Source organism: Chelonoidis abingdonii, chromosome 2 (assembly GCF_003597395.2).
Source record: "Chelonoidis abingdonii isolate Lonesome George chromosome 2, CheloAbing_2.0, whole genome shotgun sequence".
Classification (NCBI taxonomy): Eukaryota; Metazoa; Chordata; order Testudines; family Testudinidae; genus Chelonoidis; species Chelonoidis abingdonii.
The window spans coordinates 161,178,784-161,198,888 of record NC_133770.1 but is presented as its reverse complement, the minus strand read 5'-3'; the positions used below and the strand labels follow the sequence as shown (position 1 = coordinate 161,198,888).

Sequence of the window (20,105 nt, the reverse complement as noted above, 5' to 3'; positions counted from 1 at the left end):
CATTATATCCAAATTCGTGTTATATCGGGTGGCGTTATATCGATGTAGTGGTGTATAACTAAACTATTGTTGTAAAGAAAACAAGGTTTTCAAAATGTTTAAGAAGCTTCATTTAAAATTACATTAAAATGTTGATATTACGTCACCGGCCCGCTCAGCCCGCTGCTGGTCTGGCGTTCTGTTCGCCTAGGCTGGCAGCAGGCTGAGCAGGGCCTGCGGCCGGGACCCCGGCTGGCAAGGGTCTGGCAGCCAGAACCCCAGACTGGCAGAGGGTTGTGCGGGGCCGACGGCTGGGACCCCAGACCGGCAGTGGGCTGAGCGGCTCCTCCTCCCTGGTTCTGGCCCATTCTCTTCCTCTCTCTGCACTGAGCTGAGGGTGGGAGTGCACTGAGCACAGGGCTAGGGGTGAAGGAGCAGGTCGGCTGTTGGGGTGTAGGGTCTGGCCAGGAGCTAGAATGAGGGAGAGGGCTTAGGGTTGGGGCAGGAGGTTTGAGTGTGGAGCACTTACCTAGGCAGCTCCCATTTGGTGCAAGGGGTGCAGGTGGGAATGTGCGTGTGGGGGGTGCAGGAGCTCCTGTTTGATGCTCAGGGTGAGGATGTGGGGGATGCATGGGGTGTGGAGGGGGGCTGGGTATGTAGAGGGGTGCAAGAGTCAGGGCAGAGGGCTGGGGGCATGTGAGGGGGGTGCAGGTGTCAGGGCATGGGGTGTGAGGGGCCTGGGTATGTGTGTGGGTGCCAGAGTCAGGGCTAGGGTCGTGGGGGTGTGTGTGAAGGAGTCAAGCAGAGGGCTGGATGTGTGTGAGGGGGGCACAGGGCTTAGAACACGGGCCTGGGGTGTGTGGGGGGCTGCAGGGCTCAGGGCAGAGGGCTGAGTGTGTGAGAGAAGGGGTCAGGGCAGAGGGCTGGGTGTGTGTGAGTGGGGTACAGGGCTCAGGACAGGCCTAGGGGATGTGCGGGGCACAGGGCACGAGCCTGGGGTGTGTGTGGGGATACAGGGCTCAGGGCAGAGGGCTGGCGGTGTATTGCGGGGGGTCAGGGCAGGGGGCTGGAGGGGATATGCCCCTATTCCAACCCCATTCCCTAAGTCCCTGCCCCCACTTCTTCTCTGTCTACACATGCTGACTCCACTACTCTCCACCCCCTCCCTCGCAAGGGCCATCAGCTGATCAGCCAGCAGGGAGGGAGGGATGGAGAAGAGGAGGAGGGGCAGGAACCCAGCACAATGCGGGAAGAGGCAGGGGAGCCGGCAGGACCAAGCTTCTGCCCCCTGCCCCTGCGGGGGGGGGGGGGGAGGGAGGGGCAAAGAAGCGTGGGCTGGGCTGGGCCGGGCCGGGCAGGATTTTTAATGGCACGCTGCTGCCTGCTGGGACTCCAGCAGGCAGCAGTGTGCCATTAAAAATCGGCTTGCATGCCGTCTTTGGCACATGTGCCATAGGTTGCCGACCCTGGTCTAGCATTTGGCCCCAGGTCTATGTTCACATGCACACACTTGTGGCTTTTTTTAAATACCCTGACCATTTTTAAGGCACTCATTGTCATAAAGAGGAAAACAGCATTGACACAACCACTCATCTGTGGTATCACTGCTTACGTACACCGAACATATGTGCACTCTACAAATAGGATACATAGTGAACTTGGAACGTATGTCCAGGAGATAGAATACAGTCACTTGTCAGTGATGAAGGACTTTACAGAGCACAGCCATCAATTTGCAGCATTTGTCTAGAAAAGCAGTACAGTCTAGCTGCATGAGCAGAGGGCTGGAGTCCAGACGCTCTTGAGTTCTAAGCCCACCACTGACATTGACTCTTTCTGTGGCCTCAGGAAATTCACTTATCCTTCAAATCCTTCTTTAAGACTCCTCTCTGCCACAATGCCTGCAAAACCCAGTCAGCTGGTCATGGCTAGGCAGATGACAAGTTGAGACTGTTGCCCCCTCCTCTCTTTCTTTCCTTTTCCTCCCTTCCTCCACCCTCAACTATAATCCATGCAACTAACACAGCTGAGCCAATTCCACACTATAGTCAATTGCCGTGTATGTTGCATTTCCTACTCTCTGGCTGTTGGGGTCTTTAGTCTGTAGGCACAATGGGGCCTCAGTCCCATTGAGAGCCTTTGAGTGCTACCACAATATAAATATTGCTACCACCTATCTGTGCCTTAGTTTCCTCATGTGTAATATTGGAATGACTCCTATTCACCTCCCTGGGTGGAGTTTGAAGGTTTCATGTCAGAAATGCACTTTGAAAATGTTCAGAGTTACAACAGCATTACACATTATCAATAGGCTCCTCAACATGTTTTTTGGGTAATGCTCCAAGATGTATGTTTAACAAGGGCTCTCTCCACTACGACCTACTGTGCTTAGTACTAGGATAGCACTTCACGCTTTGAAAGCACAGGACATCAACTAATTAGCATGTAACCATTCACATCATATGAACCCACTAAAGCAGAAAATACTCATTCGGCTCTGAAATGTGGCATGCAAGATCTCAGACAAGGACCTGCAACAATGATGGTAGATCTGTTTTTAAAACAAGGTGGCTTGAATTTTTGTGCTCCTATTATTCAACCCATCTTGGATTTAACAAAGTGAGATTTTGTTGGAGGGGCATCATGCTTCAGAGTGCTTTAATAAAATAGCTCCAGCACAGAGACTGAAGAGGTAGTTTATTGCGTAGGCACAGCAACTACTGTCTCATAAGGACTTTTAATGCATGGATTATATATTGTATTTTGGGATGTGGGGGTTATTGGACTCTGCAAGCTGCCATCATCACAGTGCATCATGCCAGCTCCAGACAATCATGACAAATTGCAGATTTAAACTCATGAATCAAAAGAACAGAAATCTATATTCAAACAACATGGAAAGGGATGAGCCCTCAAAATCAAGGATGTCCAGGGTTAAAGTTGGGATGCCATGGTTTGATGCTCCACGCCCCTGGGGTTTAAAATATCTTACTCAATGCTGATGTTCCAACGTTAACTTTCAGTTTCCCAGGGTAGGTGTCATGGGCTTAAATCAGACCCTAAGAGCTGTTTTATGAAAGGCTATCAACCAAACTGAGATCAATGAGATTTGCACCCACTTACACGATGGCTGAATTTTTCCATAGTGCAGTAATCATCAGTAAACTTTTAACAGGAATGATAGTTTTTGGAAGTTTGCCGTAGCGTCTGTGGATATCCTGGGATGCGGCAGCATTGTCTCGGTTGTTAGAGGAGTTCTCTCATTTCAGGTCAGATCCTGAGAAGTTCTGAGCACCCACAGACCTGAGCAAGTTGTGATTGCTCGGCACCTCGCAGGAACTCTGTGCATTCTAACAGGTAAGTAGCGAGGCACATGGTTTAACTGTATATTGCAAAGGTAATCAGGTAAAAAAGGCAACTTACACCTTCACTGGGCTGGGGCTGGATCGGGCTGAGGAAACAGTTCTCCTGTCATCAGATCCTGCTCGCTCCTGATGGAATATTCCTATGGAAATTCTCTGATTCCGACAGGATTTCTAGACTTACACTGAAAAGTATGATACATGCTACGTATTTTCCTTCCCGGTTAAGATTGTCTCTCATTCTTCTCCTTCTTTACTGGAGTGAGCTGTATGTGGAAGCAGGCTCTCAAGCCAAATGCCCTGGGTGGTAAATCGATGTGAAGGACAGACGAAAGATATGGCTCCTGTTATTGCAGTGGGGTAAGGCACAGGACAGTGAGTCAGGAGACCTGAGTTTTATTCCCAGCTTTGCTACTGAATCACTATGTGGCCTCGAATAAGTCAAATAACCTCTCTCTGCCTCAGTTTCTCACCTCTTTGAGAATCACAATACCTACTTTGCAAAGTGCTTTGAGATCTACAGATGACAAGTCTTGCAGAGTTGTTCAGTACTAGTCATAAATCCAATACCATTATTCCTCCACAGACACATGCTGCTGTACAGGGGAAAGATGTTCCCACAGCCATAAACACTTAAAAAAACCCAAGGATTCAAGGACAATCCATTTTGTGAAATAACGAAGCCAACTAAGTGAGTCTCACTTTGGTGGGTACGTTGCTGAAAACAGGCAACAGAGGGGAGACTGAGCTGAGATTTTAGACAAGTCCCTAGCTCACCCCTGCTTCCCAGGGCTGCAGATTCCTGCTTATATAGTAAGGTGCCATTGCTTTCTGACACCTCTCAGGAAATGTAGTTGTAGGGGGATTCCTAAAAAGAATAGGTGAGGGTAGATACATAGGGATAACGAAAAGAAAATGCATATAATAGTCGCCCCACCACTGGGGGAAAACGTACCAATGAAACTCCTTTTAGGATGACATTTTAGCCTCAGAAAAAAAAAATCCAGACTTTAGAAGATTCTCTGAATTATAAATAATGTTGCCACTTCATTTCTATGCTGTAGCCTTCCTTCAGCTTCCCATAATTAAAGGATGGGGACTGAGAGACACTACCACGGAAGATAAAAGCACTATCAGAATTCCCACCACTGCCGGATTCATTAGCAAGTCAACCTAACTGACAAGTCTGTTACTTGAAAATTGCAGACTTCTCTCCCTCTCTGGTTGTGACATGGTGACTGCGGCAGGGAGCCGTTAGCGCCAGGGCTCTGCACGCCTGGAGTTACAGCGCTAATAGGAGCGGAGGAGACTGTGCTGGCCTGCATGCGTACAGGTGCACATCAATTGGGCAGTGTCTTGATGGCTGGAAGGAATTGTGTGTGCCGAGAGGATTTGCTGCAACGGGGAAAGGGATGGTCACAGAACACGTGGGAAGAAGCAAGCGGTTATCGACGCTCAAGACAGCAGACGAGTAGTAGAGAGGGCCCAAGTCGGCTCCCTCTGTCAATCTCTCAGCATGTTATAACCATTCAGATGATCATCAGCACCAACGCCAGCTAGCAATCTGCCTTCTCCCTCCCCAATGCCTCCTCTTTCTCTGTCTCCTTCTCTCATGTCCATGCCGACCCTTATACCTTCTTGGAGACTGTACAGGCTAGTGGACGAAGTGTGAGACAGGGGAAAACAGGACGCCTTGGTTCTATTCCTAGCTCTTCCACTGGCTTGCTGAGTGGCCTCTGGCAAGTCATATCTCTTCTCTGCCTATTTCTCCTCTCACAGGCAGCTTGTGGGGATTAACACTGGTTCAGTGCTTTGAAAATGCAAAGTGCTGTGTAAGTGCTAAGCATTGTCATTATCTTCTACAGCAAACGACCTCCTTCTCTTTATTCCAATCTCTCCTTAAAACACACTCCCTCCTGAAAAGCAATTCAGGGATGAACCTTCAGAGCGATCTGCAGCGCTCTGACACTGCATCCTCAAGCTGCATAGCATGTGTATCTCAATGCTACTGTCTGAGTCTGAGCCAGATTGTAAGAGATCTGGGAAGAGGGGGCCCAATTCTGCTCCCAGTGTAAATCCAGAGTCACCCCACGGAGGTCAGTGGAGAGATAGAGGAGTGACACCAGTGATAGCTGAGATCAGAACCTGGTGGGGTGTTTTTATGTTTGCACAGCGTCGAGCATGTTGATCGCCTACAATAAAAAAAGAACGAGCCTGATCCTCAATGGGCAATCTGAAGGCGTCGGGGAAAGGAAAGGGGAATGAGGAGGAAAAGAAGGTTATAAGGGAAAGGAAGGACAGGAATCAGGAGGAGAGAAAACAGTATCTAAGCATGAAAAGGAGAAGGAAAAACCTAGGAGGAAGTTTAAAGACCAAGAGAGGGATGGCTCAGAGCTAGGCCAAAGCACTTGCGCTATGTTCAGGAATGCCTGCCATTCCGCAATCCATGCCCACACGTCCGTTGTGGGCCCATCCACCCACCAGGAATGGGAAATTAAAACCATCCCTTCCGACTACAGCAAAAAGCAGCCGAAAAATAAGACGACAGTTCAAACTGGAGAGAGCTGAGGATTAAGGCTAAGAGCCCAGAGATGAGGGAGGATGCACAGGGGGGCGAGGCAGCCATGTGGCTTGCTTTGTGTATGAAATCCTCATTAGAAGCCTGTAAGGACATGAAAGCGGCTTTTCCTGTTTCCGGTCCCCAGCGCCCCCAGGGGACCCTTACGGCTGGTTATCTGCTTTCACTGTCAGAGAAGGAAGTGCAGATTGAGGCTGTACACTAACGGCAGGGTTTTATGTGGTTACAGGGAAAAAAAGAGATCACACAGCATGTGTGCAAGCCAAGCTGGGGAGGCAGAGACTAAGCAGTGCAACTGATATTTTGGGGGACTCTGGCCAGCTGATCAGGAGAGGCCAGGGTTCTGCTTTGATGGAGCTGTTCCTCCAGAGAGTGGACCCCTGTGCTAAGGATAGGCAGCAGGGATTTTAGATGCTCACTCCTGGTTTTTCAGCCCTTATGGAAACCAGCCAGGGGACTCACTTGCATGCTGATGTAATTTAGTTTATACATCAATCTGTGGTGGGAGGCATTCTACTTATGGGAATCTGAGTTCTCCTGACATTAAGACCAAGCACAAACTGGCCACACATGGAGATAGCATCACCTGCACCACCTTTACCAAAGCACCTTGGTCTTGGCCTGCATTACTCCCTAATATTCTAGTTCTGACCCCTCCCTACACAGTTCTGGCAATGCACCTCCCTCCTACCTGGCAGCCCCCCTGCTATTCTAGCCCAGGGGCACACAGCCCGATCCTGATCTGCAGCCTTTTCTATTATTCTAGTCCTAACCTCATCCTCAGCTCTGCCAATTCACCGCAGTCCTGGGACCAGTACAAATTCTAACAGAGCACTTCAGTCCTGAACTGCAGCTATTCTCGAATCTCAGGGCAGAGAGCCAACTGTGCCAAGTTCCTTCACAGTCTGGCCACCATATAACTCATGCAAGACTAGTAAGCGCATGCACCAGCAAATGTTTTGGAGGAGAGTTCCCCAAGATCCCCTCATTCTCTTCAGCATCTGGGTGACCTTCTCCCCTGCAGCTCCCTCCTGACCATTTGAAAACACTTTTTCTATCACCTGGGAAATAAACTGCCTATCAATAGAAGCTGTTTATAGCCACTGCTGGCATAGGATCTCTGGATCCCTTCACATCAGTGTGGTACAAACCACATGGCTGACCCATTCACTATGACAGCAGAATCCCGATTCTCCAAACCACCTGGGTGACACCAATTATTATTGTTATTTGCTTGCAGCTGCACCTACAACAGGAGGGAAGCCTTTCAGACACACAGGAAAGAGAAGGCCACTGCCCAAAGGAGCCCACAGTCTAAGACAGACAAGTAGACAGATGTCAGGGACAGGCAATATTTGGGCTAAGATAAGGGCGAGCTTGATAGATTGGGAATTTAGGCTCTGAGGGAAGCCCTCATTAATCAGTAACACTCAGGTAGCTTGACAAACAGGGTGGTTCAAATCATCAGTCTGTTAAATCAAGATCCCCTTGCAATTAACATTAGATCAGAATTCACAGTTCCAAATGCAAAAGGCATTAAAGTCAATGAATCTTCAAACCTCCTGGCTTATTTAAACTGTTTCCTGCCCTAAATACTGACATATAGGATGTAATACCAACATGAAAGCACACAGTCCATCACCAACCCCAAGTCCAGCCAACGCACTTCAGCCCTCACCCAAGGGACAAGAGGAGTCCAACCAGGCTGAAGAACTGGAAGTTACAGAGTGCAGTAAAAAGCATCTGTTTTTTCACTAAGCTGATCTGGTGTGAATTTACACAAGCAGTTCCCAAGTGAAGGTCTGACCTCTCCAGCCACCCGATCTCTTTGCCCAACCCACACCTTAAACCCATGTCGTATTCTAGCTAGAGCTTTGCTAACTCCGTGAAATTAAATGAGTGATTTCCAGCTATGAGTTTGTTACAGTTGCAAAAGGAAGAGACTGCATGATCCTAACTCTGCCATAAGCAGGGAGATCTGTATGATAGAACCACCCCTTGAGATGGTTACTCTTAATGTGGCTGATAGAAACCTCATATCGCTGAACTACAGAATGGAGGTTTTATGACACATGTGCCTCTGATTATAATATATTACCATTAATATAATGCCTGCTTTCTACTTAACTGTGTCTTTGGCTAATAAACTATAGAAGACCACCAGTGAAGAAGTAATAAAGCACAGCTGTTGAATCAAAGCCTGTTTCTAGGTCAAAGCGAGTTTGGGAGAGGCCGGGGCGAATGGGCTCTACCAGGGGAAACAATACTGAACTGAAATGAGAAGAGGATCCTCCAGGCAGCTTTAATTAATCTTTAGTTTTGTCCCAGAAACGTTACTGGAGTTTTTGGCAAGCAGGCCAAGAAGAGGATGCAAGTCTACATTTCCATAGTGCATCTTATTATTATCCATAAGGACACCCCAGGCTCTTTACAAATTTTATTAACTGTAGGAATTATATATGCATGTACCTGCACTCGTGCATACTTAGGGATCGGGAGAGGAGACAAGTCATTCTTGGTCACCACTGAAATGCAGCCACCACAGTCATGAAGCAGGAGCCGTTCTAGAACGCACTGCAACAGTGCTTAACTGACAAGGGCAGGAAATGAAAAATGTCACATCCAAGTAAGGGGAAATGTAAGAAGACAGAAACAAAATCACCAGAGCTGGAATATGTAGTCAGGACACTGCGGTAAACAACTGTAAATCCTACACAAATGCCTCCATGACAAGTGGTCAGGAATGGCGTTTTACATCTCATCACCACACAAAGCTCACCATCACAACCCTGGGGGCCAAAGGAAGAACGTCAGCTGAATCACCAACACTGCCTTCAGTATCAGAGGGGTAGCCGTGTTAGTTTGGATCTGTGAAAGCAGCAGAGAATCCTGTGGCACCTTATAGACTAACAGACGTTTTGGAGCATGAGCTTTCGTGGGTGAATACCCACTTCGTCAGACGCAGGTAGTGGAAATTTCCAGGGGCAGGTATATATATGCTAGCAAGCAAGCTAGAGATAACGAGGTTAGTTCAGTCAGGGAGGGTGAGGCCCTGTTCTAGCAGTAGAGGTGTGATTCCAGTGCGATTCTGGAATTTCTCTAGACTTCTTGCACCCAAACAGTGACTTGGCCTGAATCTGCTTAGCCTGAAAGCTAGCTACCTCAGAACTCAAGGTGGGATGGAAGGGATCTTTCTTATATGGATACATAATTACTATTATTTGCAGTACTGTCGCGCCTAGGAGCCCCAGCCAGGGACCAGGACCCCGCTGTGCTAGGTGCTGTACACAGAACAAAAAGACAGACACATGGAAACCACCTGGCTAGTTTAAGCTAAGATCTATTTCTTGACAATTAAATGAGACAGTTTTAATAGAATGCCAGAAGTTAAAGGTGCTGTATCTTTCATGCTGAGGACTATCTACCTAATAAGCAACAGAATTCCACCATAGGAGGCTTGTTTTTTTTTTAATAATCAAGAATATCTGGTTATAGGGTAAACCACAAAAGCAAAACTCAAGTCAGCATGCCCCCCGACCCAGAGCAGCCCTATTCGCAGAGTGGTATACGTTGGTTTACTTTCAGACTTGGGATTAAACAACAACAAGCAAAAAAACAACCACCACCAAAACCCCAGATGTCAAATGTAAACTAAAATTGTTATTCAGCAATTTGCATCACTTACTGTCTTATTAAAGTCAAATGATTTTCATTTCTCTCTCTCTCTCTCTGTTCTTGTAATAAAATAAAGAATCTAGGGACTTCTGAAGACATTTTTCTGCACTAAATGAAATTCTCCTTTAATGTTTAGGGGTATAGTCTTACTTACAACTCCTGCCAACACTGGTGGGACTTGCACAGAAATGAACATTTAAGAGTTCCATGGATGACAAGATCCCTACAGAGACGATGCATCAGTGGGTTATGACACACTGTAAGACACAAGGCAACTTCTGGCCGTTAACAACGTGTGGTGGGAATGCAGTGATCCTGCAATAGGGGAGGAGGTCATTCTCAATGTAAAGGAACCAAAATGTCAAGTGACTGCAGACCAGCGAGTTCAGCCTCTTATCTTGGACTGATTGAAGCCAACGGAAATTCTGGTATTGACTTTAGTGCAGGATCAGGCCCTAAAGAAGCAAACAACTCCTAAGAAGCACAGCTTTTTTATGTAAGCTCTACAGCTCATGGAAAGAAACAAACACCAAATTCAACCCCCTCCCATGGCAGCAGAGGGTCAGGTGACTCATAGTCTGATCCTCATGGGATCCGTTCCCCACCCCATGAAGGAAATTGTCTATAGAAAATAAGTCAGTGGGTGGCTTCTGTGCCAATGGATTCATTATTAAACCCCTGCCTCCATGGTGAGCACCAAACACTGACAGTGCCAAAATCCACCTGCTCTGCTAAGGTTTGGTGGGATGTTTTTGTGGAGCTTCACAGACTCAGTTCCCTCAAGGCTTTTATCTGACTGTGATACATCATGCCATGTATTATTATGTGTGAGGTCTTTACTTCCTAGCTTCTCCATGAACAAATTTCAGGGACACTGGAGGGTCAAATCTGGCCCAAAATTTAGGTGTTGAAAAAATGCCTTTAACTAAAATTAAGAGGAATAAAATATTTCTGAAAATTCCCTTTTTAAATTTCCAAAGGAAACATTCACCTCTAGCATCTGTAGCCCCAAACCATTAGACTGCATTGCAACTTCCTAAGGACCAGAGACTGAAATGGATTAGAAATCAAATGAAACTGACTAGTCCATTTTCCTCCTTCAAGCCAAGCAAAACATAGCAAGTAACCAACAGCATATATGGAGATAGACTGGATGTTTTAAGTGCTTTCAAGTTTTTAATAACTTCAGGTGCTTTGTGAAACATAGTTAAATGCATCTGGCAAACTGAAGTACAAGATCAGGAACTAAGAGATTCGAGCTATTTTCAAGCTGTGCCACAGGCTAACAGCCTGGTCTTGGTCAAATCACTTAACCTCCCTGTGCCTCTGTCTTCTCACTGTAAAATAGGGCTGATACTTTCTTGGACAGAGGCTGTGAATGATTATTTGCTTCTGGAAGAATTATGATTTTAAACCTGACACTGTCTCTTTAAATGATGTACGTCTCTAAGGAACATGACTACTGAGAGCACTTGATTCTGCTCATTGGAAAATGCTGCTACTTACTTTTTCAAGGGCTCTATCACCGTCTTTTGGATTTGGTTCACCTATTGGAAGAAAAGAGATTGTTACAAACAAATGTTGTTGAAGAAGCCTGTTTGAACTAAGTTATACATTTGTGCAGCATCTTCCACACCAGGGCTCAGGCCTCGAGGTGCTACCAGAGTACAAATTAACGTCATCATCATCATCATCTTCATCAAGTCCTCACCCCACAACCTCCTGTGCTCTGGAGCTGAAATGAAGTTTCAAGTGCAACTGGCAGCACTCGGACACAACTCTAGTCCTGTGCTCCCAAACCAGCAAAGACAGGACGTGCTGTGAGGGCAGCGAACATGGTCCTCCGTGGAATGGGGATGAGAGAAAGCAGCTCATGTTACTCTATAGAACTCTCTCTAGTCAGTTTAAGAACTAGCCCTGATTGGCTCCAGGTGGAGGCACATGCATCTATTCTCGTCTGAAGTGTCCCAGGATATGATAAATTAACCTCGGGGCCCTCCTAGGGGGAGAGAAGAAAGGGAAGGGGTAAGGGAGAGTTCACCTATATGGAGCAGACACACACACACACAGAGCACATGTTCCCATCCCCTCCTCCTCTCCACTTCAGTAAAACCCACATACACCTTCTCTTGGTTGAAAGAGTCCATTCTCTTCATGGCAGTGTCCAGGGCTGTTACCATCGCCAGGAAATTGGGGTCTTGCTCGCAGAGCGGGTTGGACAACAGGTCTGAAGAGATTTTCACAGCTGATTTTGACATGGCTGCAGTACGATGGGACCCAAGAGCATGTAAAAAAAGAAGAGAAGGTCCATCAGTGACACAGAGTTGCACAACAGGACAGGCACTTGCAAAATAATCCAGGTTTGCTGGAACTAATTCATTATCCTAGTTCTACAAAAGATGGTCTGGGACACAAACCTAAATCTTCAGCCACTAAGGCACTTAGTTCAGCACCTAAACTTTCCAGGGACACATGTTGGAGGCTAAGAGAGAAGATAAAGAGAGAGGCACTGATTTTTTCATGCAAACACTGAGAGAATAGTTTTTACACAAGTTAAATGCGGACCATTTAAATGTAAGATGTGATGCTGCCAGAAATAATACCAGACTAACAAAAGCATAACTTTCTTTTAAAAATAATGTAGACAGCTTTTTTGACATTTTTTTATACATTTGCTTTTTTTTAAATAGACTATTAAGCATTGCTCTGTCTCATTGTAGCTCCTCCACGATGAGAAAAAGCACAGTCCATTAAGTCTTCCAAAAAAAGCTTCCAAAAAAGCTTTACAAAGATACATATTTAAGTGGATTTAGTGCTGGGGGAAAGGGGCCAGACTGACAGGGCTGGAGAAGGAAGATCTTTATTCGCCTGTAAAACAGGTACAGCATAAGCAGTAGTAGTGAAAGTTTGTCACCAATGAGCCTGAGTTCTCTTCCAGAGGGAACCATTTCCCAGCAATGGCTCCTGAGCACACCCCTCCACCTCTCTGCTGAGACTGCCAACAAGAGGGCCAGCTGCTGCGGCAGTTGTGAACTGGCCATTTGGCCATCAGAGAGTGACAGAATTTAAGGCTCGAAGGGACCCCTGGGACCACCACTGAACTCAGATGCAACTTTCATTTCATCAAGCCCCTTTTGCCTTCTTCTAGATTTACAAGCATCTCTTCTTTTCTATCCAATCAACTGGTCTCATTTTTCAAAGAAGAAAATTCATGACAAAGACCCTGCAGCAGGTCCTCCCCACACACACCACTGTAGAAGGATAAGATCCGAGATCAATGAAGAGTTCGTACAGCAACAGGCTGAATGATGTTCACAGTAAATAAGTGGAATATAACGTAGGAAGATGAATAAAACAGAAGAGCCAATATGTAAGTAAAAACAGCACAGCTATCCAGAAATCTCTCTCTCTTTTCCCAGTAATGTTGCTATAAGTTATTCCAGTTAAGGATCTGAAAGCCAGATGCTTCTGTATAGTAGCTCAGAGGAGCTTTTTAAAGAATATCACTGTACAAACTTTTAACGTCTGAATTAAAGTCATCCTCAATGATGAGGCTTAAGATCACAAATCAGGAGATTAAATGCTCTGATTTAAAGGTTATACACAATTATACAGAAAGCTCAGAATTCATGTTCTGATGACTGGAAAGCTCAGTCCAGAATGAGACACTCACTATGGAATAACAAAGCTACTGTATCAGACTATTATTCAAACATTAAGGGTTTAAACATTTAAACCTTTAGGCAGATGGAACAGAAACCTCATGTGAGACCACATCTGAGGAAGGATTTGAACCAAATTAATGATCTGGAGAATGGCGTGGATGGCACTCTCAGCAAGTTTGCAGATGACACTAAACTGGGAGGAGTGGTAGATACGCTGGAGGGTAGGGATAGGGTACAGAGGGACTTAGACAAATCAGAGGATTGGGACAAAAGAAACCTGATGAGGTTCAACAAGGACAAGTGCAGAGTCCTGCACTTAGGATGGAAGAATCCCATTTATTGTTACAGACTAGGGACCGAATGGCTAGGAAGCACCTTAGAGGTTTTAAGGTCAGTCTTGACAAAGCCCTGGCTGGGATGATTTAGTTGGGAATTGTCCTGCTTTGAGCAGGGGTGGACTAGATGACCTCCGGAGGTCCTTCCAACCTGAGATCCTATGATCTATGATTCTAAACAAGACTGGGCTAAAAACCATAGAACTCTTTAGCTGGAAGAGAAATTACTATGTGCCCCAAAATGCAAAGAGCTGGGACTTAATAGAATTAGGATAGCGAGTGATGCAGGCAATGGTCAGACAATTCTCAGAGGCTAGGAATCAAGATTCCTGGTTCTAGTCCTACTCTGCCATTGATTTGCTGTGTGACTTTCGGCAGTCATTTTTCTCTCTCTGTACCACTGTGTCTTCATCTGTACAACAGGGGGAAGGGGAGACTTGGAGGAGGATTGTTAAAGTTTGCACAGTACTTTGCAAGTATAAAGTGCTGAGTACTATTAATATATTAGAAAAGTGACCTTAGGCCATGGCTGGTTATTCAAGCAAGATAAAGCTGTCATTTTAATTAAGACAGCATCCATCTGCACACCAAATCCAGAGCACGATTTGTGGTCTAATGAGGCAGTTATATTTTATTTCAAAAGGAGAGGACTTTTATTACAGCTAGACAACCAAATAAATAAAATCCCTGCCTCCTTAAAGCCACCCTCTCTGGAAAAGGAGACAAGTGATGGAGATGCTGAGTGACCCTCAACCACAGCACAGCAAGTGTTGCAGGCAATTCTTACTAGGTTTGGATCACCTTTCCAGCCATGCTGCTAAAACTGGCAGGCAGCGTCCTAGTCTCCAGAAAATTGTGCATCTGAGAAAGTGTCTGCTTATTTCGGATGTGTGTATCTACTGTTGACGAAATGGACTGGCCTGACTAGGTCAAAACGTGCTGGTGAATGTTACAGTGAGAGTGAACAATCAACCCCTCGAACTCAGAGACAATGGAAGAAATAAGACACTAGGAAGAACAGCACAGAGCTGATGCACTGCCAGACTTCTGCGGGACATGGGAACTACACATAGCTAATAACTACAGTTATCTCTTCTTCTCTCTGTTACTCAGATATGGCAGGGTAGGGAAACCTCCAGAGGTCCTGAATGCCTGTTCACGGCAATCTGTTCTCCTCCTCCGTGGTCTGGGAACTCTTTATTCATGGCACATCAAGTTTAAATTCTCCCCTTATTCAGGATTTCATGCCTTTAAATGAGAAATCAGCTCATACCGGATCTGGACAGGGCCTGGGCTGATTTGCAACCTTAGCCATGAAGCAGAACGGAAAGAGAGTCCTCCACAGCTCCGTGGGCTTTGAAATGCTCCAATAAAAACACCACTGAAAGGGAGGGAGGGAATCCTTTAAAGGAAAAACTTGCCAAGGAGCCTTGATAATGAACAACGCCCAGGAGAGAAGCTTCACCTTGGAATGGTTTTTTCTTGCAGATTGTTGTTCATCGTTTATGATGGTGCTGTGTGTGTAGCTATGTATCCTCCTGCCCTACTGCTAACAGGCAGCAAAATGTGGGTTCTTTTTAGCATACCTGTCTCTTCAAAATCAAGTCACCATGAGGTCTTGTGAGACTGGACAGCCCTACTGTCTACTCATGTATTTTGACTTGGCTCCAATGCAGTGGTCAATAAGAAATTAGGGACTGCTCCAAACTCTGTTGCTGCAAAAAAAGCATCTCTGTTTAAAACAGCTCTTTTCTGCATGTTCCAGAAGGCTGCTCAGCTCGCTTCAGAAACGGCAATCACTAATCTTCACTTCCCCAGTGTCTCTTCTTCAGATTGTCTGTCTTTCATCTTACCCATGTTTGTTTAACCCTGTATTGTGTGATGCGTCAGATTGGTTCCTACGGAGAAACGCTAAGTGAGCGAGCAGGCCCCATGTGCAGGAGTGACGCACCACCCCACAGCAGATGTCACTCTCTGACCTCGCAAGAAGCAAACAGCTGGGGCAGTGGACATGCAAGAACCTATTGTTTATTGCTTCTGCATGCCACCGCAGCAAGACCAAGACAACTTTAGGCATGAACTTGCGGGTTACCTTACATGTGAGCATTAAGTTGGCAAACAGATATAAAGAAATACACACACTTGGCATTACATAGTGCTTTACGCTCTCGCTATGTGAGGATACAGTGACCAAACCAAGGGGCCTCATTCTCAGTCAGCCCTTCAGGCCTACCACTAATACAAATAAGAGATTAATCCTAAATTTTCAAAGGAAGAAACTGAGCCACAGAGAGGTGAAGAGACTGGCCAAAGTCACACACCACAAGGCTGCAGTTCAGAGAAATGAAGTTCTATTTCTTGGGCTTAGGCCATGTGATCTCACGATATTGACCTGGGGTAAGTAAAGTTTAACGAGCGCCAAGAGACTGTCTTGTAGGCTTAAGAGGGGAGCGAACTGGAACTCAATGCGAGACCTGGCTCAGATCATTCCCAGCTCTGTCAACGGAGCTTGCGCGTGTGACGCGACAGAAAAAGACAACTATTTATTCTTTATACACGGCCTGATCCCAATTACTGTGCCTCACATCTGTTTACATGAACCCAATCTTGCATCTGGTCTCTTCTTACATGGTCGCTATGCTGCAATTTCTTGGTTCTGATCTCCGCACTGAAATAGGAAAGAATAAGACTAAGTTCTGAATCTTTAAAAAATAAACAAACATTACAAACTCTACTTCGATATAACGCTGTCCTTGGGCGCCAAATCTAACTGCGTTAGTAGGTGAAACCTGTTATATCGAACTTGCTTGATCCACATGAGTGCGCAGCCCTCCCCCTCGGAACACTGCTTACCGTTTATAGCCTAAATTTGTGTTATATCAGGTGACGTTATTCGAGGAGTGGTGCTTACATAACAAACTATCACAGGCCAGCTGGTAGTTAAAAGAAAATGGACAAAACGGGGGGCGGGTTCTATTAACGTATAATTGCTGTTAAGCATATAACTAATTTCAAGTGACCACCCAACATCTCCACATGACCCTTATGTTTACGAAAAGAAGAGTAAAACGTATAGATATAGGTTCTACCACAATATAAACAGTTACTACAACATGTAGACCTTACAAATAACGGAGGTTTTGACTCCTTGAAGATATTTTGGAATTTATTTTCTGCTTTAGGAATGGTAAGAAATTGTCATACTCATACCCGCCCCCCGCCCAGGTTGCGACCCTACTGAGAAACACCAATACTAACCATTCGAAATTACAATGACACTCACAGGAGAACACGAGCTGCTAACAGAGCATTTAGGCAAGCAGCACAAGAAAGATGCAATAAGACTGAGTTGATGAAAAGCAGATCCCGGATCATTCCCAAACGGTTAACACTTCTGCTGAAGTTTCCCATATTCCTTTCGAATCCTCTTCACCTGGTGGAAGGAGAAAGAAAACCACATCAGCTCAAACACATTAGAGCACATTTCAAAAATATCCACCCAGGCCCTGTCTTCCCCAGCGGAAAGTACGGTGGACGGATCTGCAAGTACATCAATGGATACATTGAAGCTATATATTATTTACCACGTTCAAACGCATGCTAGGCACTTTAGAGACAACATGAGATAACAGAACATTATCAAAGCACGTTAAGTCCATTTTAAAAAGAGTTTAAGCACTTCGGAGCCTAATGCCTGTCTGTACTTAAAATTTAGATCAAACCTAGCTACATCGCACTCAGGTGTAAAAATTCACATCTCTTGAGAGCATTAAGCAGTCTAGTCCAGGGTGTAGATTGCTAGGTTGACAGAATTCTTCCTGATCAAACCCAGCTGCCGCCACTCGAGTAACGGTTATTTACATAGATGGAAAAACTTTTCCATTAATGTTAGGAAGCATCTACAATAGCGTGCCTTTAGTAAGCACAACTGAGCTTGCGCTGTATTGCTGAGCATAGACATGGGCTAAATCTCACTGACTTCTAATATCACTTGGATTGCTTTTGAAAATTTTACCCAAAGGTTTCCTGCCCTGGATGATTTACAATCTAAATACAGACTGTTTAGCCTGTAAACTAGATAAGACCCAAATAAGATTGAGGCCTAACCTTGAAAGTATGGAGTATTAAATAACAAAAAAAACTTTGACTTTTGTGGCGTTCCTCCTAATTTAGTTCTCAAAGTGATACTGATTTCAGATTAGAAACATCATGAATCTTCCTGCACCAGCAAAATTCTAAAGTCGGAGTTTCATCTAAGGCATTGGGGGAAATGTTGAGGTGAGATATGAGTGTAGTTTATTCTGTGCAGTTAAAATTTGTTTCAAAGAATACCCACTGACCCAAGTAATGGGTGCATGCTCTCCCAAAAGTAGAAGTGCTACACTTGTGTTTTCTGTTACTTAGATGGGACCAGACCATTTTAGAGCAAAAGTCATTGCCACCAGCTGTGTCAGATTCATTCTAGGACATGCTAAGCAATATGAACTGGAAACTAGACATTAAATTGGAGCCATTCCAAAAGCAACACAAAGGTGGCAGCCCAGCAGTATAAATGACACATGAACATACATGAGGACTGTCCGCCTTTACACAGCCTGCTTGGGCATTTACAGAGAGGAGCAGTCATATGAGAAATGTTTCTGCTCAGGATCCAGAAAACACGGTAGCATACGTTCACCCATTGTAACAGAGATCGAGGACTGGGCAATGCCCCTCTCTCCTCTACACAAATTTAAAAGACTCCACACTCCTGCAACTATTAAAGTATCTATCTTCTCTGCATGCAACTTCACTCATACTGGCTCTTCGGGCTCAGTAACTGGTATTCAAGCCTCTCCTCCTTTCCCTTATGATCTGCCTGTGTGATGTGCCCCAGGCACTCCTCCAAACCCATCTAGCTCCATAGGTTCTAATTCCACCACAGAATCCGGACTTCTCAGCCTAACCGACTGGGTTTGAAGCAGTTCAGCTCATTAGAGAAGCACAAACTGAAGCGGTGTAGGGCTACTGGCTGCTACAAGTGAGTTCTTAGTGATTAATACCTAAGTTGTCTCAAAGGATGTGTAAATTTTTGTATTTAGCACTTCTTTTCATCACTTCCATGAAACGAACACATTCTCTACCATACCCTTCTGTCTCCATCAGCTCAGAACCAAAAGGCCCTCTTCAACCTCAAGACACCACTGGTCTTCTCATGCCCCCGAATTCTAAAAATGACCCTATTGCAAAACAAATCCACCAACCCATGGGCTGAAAAGAAAACAATTTTATTATTTTAATTGCAGTTCTCAGTGTGCGGACACTTTCCAAGAGTGAAGATAGATCATGACCTCAAAGATATACAAGCTAAAAAAAAAAAAAGAAAAAAAAAAATCACCCAAGCAGAGAGTATTCTCCGAATATACATCAATGATTTCTATCCACTGCATGTCTGACAGAAAATCCCAATGAGCTACGATACTCCCCCGTGCTTTCATTCCTGGTGAGTTCTGAGTGAAGCTCTGGAACAGACTTCCAAGGGAGTACTGGGGCAAGAGACATTATCTGGCTTCAAGACTAAGCTTGATAAAGTTGATGGAGTGGATGGTATGAAATGGATAGCCACATTTGGCAATTAATTGATCTCGTGATTATTAGCAGTAAATATTTGCCCAATGGTCTTGTGTGGGATGTGAGATGAGTGAGATCTGAGTTTACTACCGAGACTCTTTCCTGGGTCTTGGACTGGTGAGTCTTGCCCACATGCTAGGTTTACTATCCCAATATTCTGGTCGAAAGGCATTTTCCGTCACCGGAAGATTGGCAGAGGCCCTGGAGGTTTTTTGCCTTCCTCTGCAGCATGGGGGCCCGAGTCACTTGCTGAGATTCTCTGCACCTGTGAAGTCTTTAAACCACCACTTTGAGGCTTCAATAACTCAGACATAGAGTTAGGGTTTGTTACAGGAGTGGGTGGTGAGCTTGCTTGGTCTTCCATGTGCAGGAGTCAGACTAGTATGACCATAATAGTCCCGTCGACTTTAGTCCTATGAATCGATTGACTGTTTAACATATACTTAACACTCATTCACATCTTATCAATCAAATTAAAGCTGTAGATTTCAACTGACCAGCAGAGTAAACATGTACTTTTGCTTGGTCATGATCAAAACTGGGTTCTTTTTCGTGATTAGCTGCACGTATTAAAACAAGCAGGCAGCGTGTGCACTGCAAGACTAGATTGAACCAGATATCTTTTTTTTAAATTTTTAAAAAAACTGAGACTCACAAGCAACAAATTATAGATAAAGAAAACACATTAATACACACTCCCCCTGGTTTTCAATTCCAATTGCTTATAAGGCCAACATTTTAAGTGGAGACCTACAGGTGTAAATTCACCCTTCATTTTTTGCAATCCCATTCTTAAATATCTTCTGAGTTTGAGTTCCAATCCACCCGAAGTCAATAGTACTGAGTCACTGCAATTTGATGGCTGTTTGGTGAGTAGGAGTTGGTGAGCTATCGTCAAATT

The 20,105-nt window shown here is 45.1% G+C and overlaps 1 protein-coding gene across 3 annotated transcripts in view; it reads right to left on the bottom strand.

Moving 5' to 3' along the window:
* Window positions 1–20,105, bottom strand: part of BIN3 (bridging integrator 3) — a 66,765-nt gene that overhangs the window by 15,472 nt on the left and 31,188 nt on the right. For 2 of the 3 annotated variants that reach the window (XM_075062757.1, XM_075062756.1), the window contains exons 5-6: window positions 11,716–11,854; window positions 11,101–11,141 (exon numbers count right to left, since the gene is read on the bottom strand). In XM_075062757.1, coding sequence (XP_074918858.1) covers window positions 11,101–11,141; window positions 11,716–11,854 — 180 coding nt within the window. The remainder of the gene's footprint in view (window positions 1–11,100; window positions 11,142–11,715; window positions 11,855–20,105) is intronic. The other variant, XM_075062758.1, reaches the window with a different exon arrangement.